Below are 8,137 nucleotides of genomic sequence, written 5' to 3' on the forward strand. Positions count from 1 at the left end.
TTTTGCAAGCAGCTGAGACCAGGTACCCTGACTTTGCACTAGTTATTATAGCTCAGAAGCTATACCCCTACTTCCAAGCCCATACTATCATCGTCCTAAATCCTAACTGATAAACCACAGATGCACGTCTTATAGAAGCCCAAAGTCTCATTCAATCATGTGATAAAAATATTCTGAATTTATTTTCTGATAGGAAAAATATTCCAAAATTTTGATTTAAAGGATGTGGACCAAATATTTAATTTCACGTTCTAGTGGAGTCTACATGAAACGACTGCTGATGATTTGGCATCAATCCACGGTCATCATTCCACACTTAGGGTGGAGCTAAGAATTCTAAGGGTGGACTGAACAGTTAAAACCCATTCTTTTCAATATCTATTCTGCTCGCTTGTAGCATTGGCATCCGATGGCAGATCCTATATCCTGAACTTCTAGTGGGTAATCGGCACCACAAGTATCCATATAAGTGCTGGACACGTGGCTAATATTTTATCAGCCATGTCAGCTTCTCCTAAGAAACTATCTTTTGAGTTTTGCCACATGGATTGAACCTCCTTCACCTGTTTCGACCCAACAACGTCGGACCACGTCCCTGTTTTTGGAAACATTGTCTCCTCGTCTGCCGAGTTTTGTTCCAATGAGTTCTCTTCTCGTGGCAAGACAGGGAAGAAGAAGAAAAACAGCTCTCAGATATCAGTTATCAGATTGGCCATGTCAGCCCATCACGTGAGAAAGAAAAGTGCCACATCGTTGTCCATTTTGTCGGCTAGCGCGAAAGATGCCATGCTCAACCGTGTCCAAGTTCTAGAATGGCGAGACCTGAAATTACGAAAATGCCACAGATTACCGTAGGATCCTGATCTTCCCATTAAATAGAAACACGAGAGGTGCTAGTAAGCAACGCATCTACTAATACTTCACCCTCTAGACGTGGTGGGGCCCCTGAAAAGACGCATAATAAGAGAAACTGGGGACATCTTTTCATGGGTCCCGTCTTGTCTGTAGAGCGATGAAACTAAGAGTTGCACGAACTCGATTTCTGCAATTTCACTCGCAAATAAACACGAGTTGCATGCCTGGGTTCCAGTGGAAGGAGGAAGAGGAACTACTTTCCTCTTTTAATCTTTGTCACAGCGATCGCTGCGAGGGAGAGAGACTGCGAGCTGAAACAAGAAATGGATGAAGAAAGGAACAGAGCCGAGGCTCAACGATGCATCAAAATCGCGGAAAAGCTACTCACGGCGCGAGATCTCATCGGGAGTAAGAAATTTGCTGTCCGAGCTCAAGGGGTGGACCCACTTTTGGACGGCATAGATCAGATCCTCGCCATCGCCGACGTTCTTCTGGCTTCCGAGAAGCGGATCAACAACCACCTGGACTGGTACGCTATTTTGCAACTTGATAGTCAGTCCGACGATCTGGAGCTCATCAGAAGAAACTACAGAAGACTTGCCTCGCTCTTGCATCCCGACAAGAACAAGCGCGTCTTCGCCACTAACGCGTTCAAGCTCGTCGCCGATGCTTGGACGGTGTTGTCTAATCCATCCAAGAAGTCTCTGTACGATAAGGAGCTCAATCTGTTCTCGATTGCTTCGAAGAACGAACAACCTCGAGAGCAGCACTGCCACCAACGAAAGCAACCAGAACGACATGAAGAAGGAGAAATAGAAGTAGAAGAACACCCGGTTAGACGGAGCCCTAGAAATAAGAAGCGGAAGTCACCGAGGGAGCCCAAGTCTACTTCATTTAACGAGGGTAGGCCAGCGCTATCGCCATTATTGACGACTTTCTGGACTGCATGCCCTTATTGTTATAATCTCTACGAGTACCCTAAGGTTTATGAAGAATGTTCTCTTAGGTGTCAGAATTGTCGAAGGGCGTTTCATGCCGCTATGGTTCTCTCTCCTCCTCCTGTCGCTCCGGGAAAGGAGGTTTATTACTGTTGTTGGGGTTTCTTCCCTTTGGGGTTCTCGTTGCCCAATTTAGATTCTACCAAAAATGCAAGCTTTCCCAATTGGATGCCTTTCTCTCCGATGGTCGCTCCCCCTGCTCAACCGCCAGAGGGGAAACGTAACAAGAGAGCACCCAATACTAGTTTAGGTGTTGAAGATGTTTCCGATGAATGCGATTTGTCTCCTGACACCAACATTAGAAAAAAGGGGAGAACCGCCGATGTCAAGGAGAAAGCTTCGACGATTAAGAAACCTGGGGGATTGCGGACGGATAATGCAAACAGGGGAAATGATTACTCTTCGGGGCCTATGAGAAAGGATTGTCAGGGTTCTCAAGATGGAAATGTAGCTCGAAGAGGTAAGCAGACAGAGGTGCCCAAAGTTGCATCACCTCAGAAGAAGAGAAAGAAAAAGATGGTGGCAAAGAAAACAAAGAAGCAGATGCGCAAAAGCTCACCCAGTAAGAAGGTCGAAAGAAAATCACCCCAAGAAACTGAGAAAGGGGATTTGAATGAAGAGTTGAGGAATGAGGTAGAAAAGTCTACACCTGCAACGGGTGAAAGCACAGACACAGGAACAAAAGATGAAGATCCAGGGGTTGGCTTTTTTGAGGGACTAGACGATATCATTGGCAGTCTGCCAATTCTCTCTGTTGTAGAGGATAACAAGGTTGATGGTGCGGGGGTGTAGAATTTCTGATGTTTATATTTGTAACATTTTGGATAGTCTGAAAGACGAGCAATCAGAAGATGCTGCTGACTGGATGGCTATTTTTGATAACCTGATGATGGGCAGTCTGCAAATACTTTCTTCTGTAGAGCATGGAAAATTGAAGATTCAGGAAGGTAGAGCTTCTGTAGCTTTTTGTATGATTGTCATTTTGCACAGTATAAAACCAAGCAACCAGAATTTTACTTCAACTGGTTGCCTTCTAGGCAAATTGTAAGTTGTAGTCTGCAGCAATGTGAATCCTCTGGCTTTAGGCTCTTTTGAAGGACTTATTTTCCCTTGTTTATATTCTTCTTTTATGAAGGCATGAACTACTTATTCTGACGTTTAGATGAATTCAAATTTTTCTACCAGTAAAAAAGGATAAGTTCAACTTCATTCATTAGAGGAAGCCTACCCTGGTTTATCCCATGAATATGATTCTCCCCAGCTCTAGGCTGTTTTGATCTACTTCATCCTTTAGGCTGTGTTTGGTTGCAGTTCAAATAAATTTGTACTGGTGCAAGATTATAATAGTGCAGTATAAATAAAGTAAAATAAGATCTGAGGTAGAATAAAGTAAAACCCAAAACAAAATTTACATTGTTTTCATTTGCACTCCCATGCATTTGTACTAATGTGAATAAAATTGCACTGCAGCCAAATGCAGCCTTAGGCTCAGTTTGGAAAGAGTGCAAATACAAATATGTACAGTGCAAATACAGGTTTAGGATAACCAACCGAGGGCTGGCTCATTGGTGTGTTAGCTGGTTTGGTCCAGCTTTGATGCGGAATCGAATACCGCAGGGGAAAAGGGGTCAGGGGGAAGTTATTAATGATGCATAGCACTGAATACCCCCCCCCCCCCAAAAAAAAAAAAAAAAGATACAGGTTTAGGATACAAAATATAAGGCTTTGTACTATACATATTTGTATTTGTATCTTTCCAAACTGAGCCTTAGTGAAAGCATAAATTACTGCTTTTGTAGCCCAAATGGATTCAAATTTCCTTCCTGAGATAAGGCTACCTGGTTGACCACATGAATTTTTGCATCTATTCTGCCATTCATCTAATATTTTGCACAACTTTCTTCTAAATGAACCATACATTTGCAATGCAAAAATGTTTCTGAACTTTGGCCAAACTAACCAATGCATTTCTATATGTTTTTTTTATTTTTAATAAAGAACCTGTTTTTATCACCTTAACGACAACAAAAATTTCTTATCAAGATTGTAACTCAACTGAATTGTGTAACCTATTAACTCAACCAAATTGGAGTTTGGAAATGGAGACTTGTGAATATGGTGTTGGAATTATTACCTGATCACAAAATCTATACTTTCTGAATTGTTTACAAGTAACTGTATATCTCTACAAATGCCTTTGACTACTTCACTTAGATATGAGATAGGTTTCTAGTCGCTTTCTTTCTTGTGGTTGTCATACATATTTTTATCTTTTGATAAATAATAGAAATGATTCTGTCATATGTATCTTTCTTCTCAGATTTTATCTTCATCCTTTTCTGCTTTTGCTGGGATACATAGGCAGGTGGAGACTCTGGTGCGTCACTGGAACCACGAGTAAGGTTGCTTTCAAATTTGTTTCTTTTGGTTATAGTAATACATGGAGTTTTTTTTTTTTTTTCTTTTTTGGGTGGGGGTGGGTGTGGGGTGGGGGTGGGGGGTGGGCTCTTCCTCTGTTGTCTTGCGGCATTAGGCATATAATCTTTGAATGAGTACTTTTTTTTCACATAAAAACTTTATAGCCATGTGCATTGAGGAGAATATTTTGCTTTGTATCCATCCCTCATGTTATAAGGCATTGTTTTCCAAGCCTTCTTTGTTCCTCTAAAACCTTTTAGATCACGTGCTACGAGATAGTACAAGGAAATGAAAACATGGATAACCAAAATACTCTGCGAATATGTAAGAATTAGCATCAACTTTATCCTATAATACATCCTATAAGGGGGTTAGATTTGTCATTTTGAACTAAAAATGTGGCTGGTGACTGTATTACTGTAAAATCATTCTCTATCAGTATCATGTACCTTTGATCCAACCCAATATCTTTATCCTCGTCTAAAGTCTAAAACTTCGTTTTCAAGTTTAGCAAAAAAAAAAGAAGCAGCTTTCATTTTCATGTCAATAGAAAGGGAGAACTGACAATATAGTGCTTAGGATTAATCATACGTTTCTATTGTCTCGTTACACTACCAGAAATAAGCTTCTGAAAAGAAACCCTTGCCATCCTTGTGCATTATGACATGAGCAGTTGAATTAGGCATAATCATGGACTGGGCCGGACTAGATAGAGATTTTATAGGGTTATAACAGCGTTTTGAGCTGCCCTGGGCCTGGCCCAGCTAGCTATCTGGGCCTGATAATACATGCTCAGGCCTGGTTGTATGTGGGCTGGGTTGAGCTACTGGGGTTGCCTATTATATAAATTATTATTGTTTTTAATTTATATATATTGATTGTCCCAAATTTGAGCTCCTAAAATGATCACTATTGCTGGTCCTGGCTATCCGGGTTAGGGGTGTTCACAGGTCGGACTGGGTCGGTTTGAGTTATTTTCTTCAACTGATCCAACCTAATTGGTTATTGATAAACCAAAAGCAACCCACCCAAACATGAAGGTAATTTGGCAAATGGTGTAGAGGGAGAGGTTTCCACAACAGCCTAGTACATCTATGATATTTTCAATACTCTAAGGAACTCTCATTCTTGGCACACAATTTCTCAATGGGAAGAGACTGATCTTGAAAGGTTCTGTCATTTCTCTCTCCAAATACACCAACAGATCACTAGAGGAATCATATTCCACAGTATTTTACCCTTCTTGCTGAAAGCTTGGGATCTCCAGGAATAGATTAATGGTTCAATATCAGGAGCTACAGCCCAATATACACCAAAAAGCTGCAAAGCATGATACTAATCAGGTTAATGATGCACATAACCTGCAAACGTGCAAAGCGGTGTTTTCTTCAGCCTGTCATACATGTGGACGCATGTGTTGAAAATCTTCATTTTGTTTGTGATTGATGATTGTTGTTGGTAGTGATAAACGAAGAAGGTTATTCTTCTCTATTAAATACCAAGAAATCTTTGTAAAACACTGCTTTGCACATGGCGGTTCAGTCAAAATGGAACTGAGTTGTCGGTTTATTTTCTCACACCAACTGAAACCATCGGTGGTTTTGAAAAACCGACCAACTTGGGTTGGGGTGGGCTGGTTTGGTCAGTTTGACATTTAATGTGAATACCTCTAATCTGGGTCTTGGGAGGGTGGGTTTTTCTGAGGCTTTCAACCTTCGTTTTCACACTTATTCCGGATAGAAATCCAAATTAAAGAGATTATAGGGGAATGCACATGCAATAAGATTTAGAAGACCTAGTGTACCTTGGACTTCTGCTTTTTAGTTGTTAATGGACTTCCGTTGAATTGATGAAACATCTCCATACAGCAGAGTGGAATAGCAGGGGCAAGATTAAGGAAGTTGATTTGATATTAATGATTGAGGCTTGTATCGTCTGGACTTCTCAATAGTACTTGCTTAAACTTATGTTTATATAAACCAAATATACTATTTTATAGGTTAATTCAAGTGGTTTTAGCCTTTTAGGTTTAATGGTTTGAGCATAATGAGTTGGATTAAGAGAAGGTGACTCAATGCTGGCCATAGGCTGGCTTCCAAAAGAAGAGAAAGGAATTTGGGAGTTTGCCAATGTAAAAAAGAAGTTTAAGTGGTTGACCCAGGACTTGGAGTTCAGTGGGTTAAAGAGAAGAAGTGCAAACTCTTTTGTCGATGTGGGTGGGAAGGAACAGTCATTTTTGGGCCATGTATTTTTCTTTTTGTTCTCGGGGAGGGTTAAGAGATTTCATCCCTCCCCTTGCTTCCTTGTAACTATTTTTTAATTTTTTTATTTATTTCTTTTGAAGGGCTACACAACAGGGGTAGCCCATCCCCCAACCCAGGTGCAAGTGAGATTCGACCCCAAGTCTTCTACGACCAGCAGGAGACCTTACCAACCAGCTGGTTGGCACCCTGCTTAACCATTTCTTAAGTTTTTTTTTTTTTAATAATAGTTTTATTATCAACAACAAAATGAGTTGGATATCAGCCATTTTGACCAAAGTTTTGTAAATTCAAACCGGATATCCAATTTACTGATTGATCTTTTTCCTTGTCATTGACTGCTGAGCTCTGTGGCTGGGGTTAACCCTCAGATTATTGTCTCAGAAGACAGAAAATCATTCTGAATGAGTCTCAATGAAAAGGGCCCATAAGCAAAAGGCTATATTACCTTGATTAGGTTATGATGTTGGTAAATTTTTGCTATGGATTTGACCATTCTTCCCTTTTGTTTTTTGTTTTTCTTTTTAAGAAATCACAGTGAATCAGCATCAGCACTCGGCAGGACAATGGAAAGCTAAAAAACTACAACAATGAATCGCCAACTCGGCCGATTCATGTCCCCAGCTTTTAAAACATTTCTTAGTGGCAGAAGGCGTTTGACGACTACACGGCCAACTGATTGAAGTAGAATAGGAGAATGGAAAGACCGAAAGGGATCCTTGGGGGGCCTAAGGGACCGAGTTCTGTTTTTGGGGTCCGCATAATTGAACAGGGGATATGGTTCTCACAGGGCAAGGTTCGATATGCCTGATACGCTGGTAGGGGCGTATTAGGCAAATCGATACTATTTTTTTTTGTTTTATTTTTATTTTATTTTTTCTGAAACCGATTCAGGGGGGCCGGTTTAGGGCTCTTCCACCCCCTGAACCGGTTAGACCTCCGATACATTCACTATAGGAGTGTATTGGAAGGGTCCTGGAACAATATGTATTGGCTGATAGGGGCCGATACTTTGAACCTTGTCACAGGATACTTTTAGCCACCTGCAGTTGTGCATTAGGAATATCTATCTTTCATGAATAAAAATATACAAAATACAAAGATATTCCTAATACACGGTGGTAAGTGGCTCTGAGGATGGTGTGAGCACTGTTTCGTGAAGACTGACTCCGATGTTGTTGGGATAAGGAATTGATAATGATGATGAGTGCTGCCACTGAATGTCACAGTCCATCGCCCAATCGGACGGCGATCCTGTATTCCAGATTTATAAAACATGGGTAGAAAATATTTGGAGTCCACATCGGTTATGTTGGCCCAAGACCACTTGGTAAGCTGACTCACTGACTGTCATGGAGTCGCAAAAAGGGGCTTGGGCTACGGTGTGGGCAAGGCATCATTTGTTGGGATTTGGGACAACTGGTATTTGAGGGGGGATGCCATGGCCGGGTCCGTGACATTCTGCTTTCCAACCAAAATTTCCAATCCCACTTTTCCTTGTTTTCTCAGTTCCAACTTCCAAAGTGATTACTTTTGCCTTCGGCTTCCGTGATGATTATAAGTCAATAAATGATCGATCATTCTATAAACAATCAAATCTCTCTT

General features: G+C 41.0%; 1 protein-coding gene across 3 annotated transcripts; it reads left to right on the plus strand.

The window, feature by feature from the left end:
- Positions 1–1,060: 1,060 nt before the first annotated feature.
- On the plus strand, positions 1,061–7,757 carry LOC148876617 (uncharacterized). Of its 3 annotated transcripts, none has more exons than XM_088977586.1 (3): positions 1,061–2,800; positions 4,174–4,250; positions 7,062–7,757. In XM_088977586.1, exon 1 carries the CDS (start codon positions 1,179–1,181, stop codon positions 2,643–2,645), a length of 1,467 nt encoding a protein of 488 aa, XP_088833712.1. In that variant the 5' UTR covers positions 1,061–1,178; the 3' UTR covers positions 2,646–2,800; positions 4,174–4,250; positions 7,062–7,757. The 3 variants fall into 3 exon arrangements, with proteins under 3 accessions (XP_088833712.1, XP_088833794.1, XP_088833629.1); XM_088977668.1 differs by having other exon boundaries at positions 7,071–7,542; XM_088977503.1 differs by lacking the exon at positions 7,062–7,757 and having other exon boundaries at positions 4,174–4,504.
- Positions 7,758–8,137: the final 380 nt, after the last annotated feature.

Source organism: Nelumbo lutea, chromosome 1 (assembly GCF_056320005.1).
Source record: "Nelumbo lutea isolate HS-2025 chromosome 1, American lotus-T2T, whole genome shotgun sequence".
NCBI classification, from domain to species: domain Eukaryota; kingdom Viridiplantae; phylum Streptophyta; class Magnoliopsida; order Proteales; family Nelumbonaceae; genus Nelumbo; species Nelumbo lutea.

Excerpts from the sequence above, each read along its gene's own strand:
- LOC148876617 (XM_088977586.1), top strand. The coding sequence starts at position 1,179 with ATGGATGAAGAAAGGAACAGAGCCGAGGCTCAACGATGCATCAAAATC.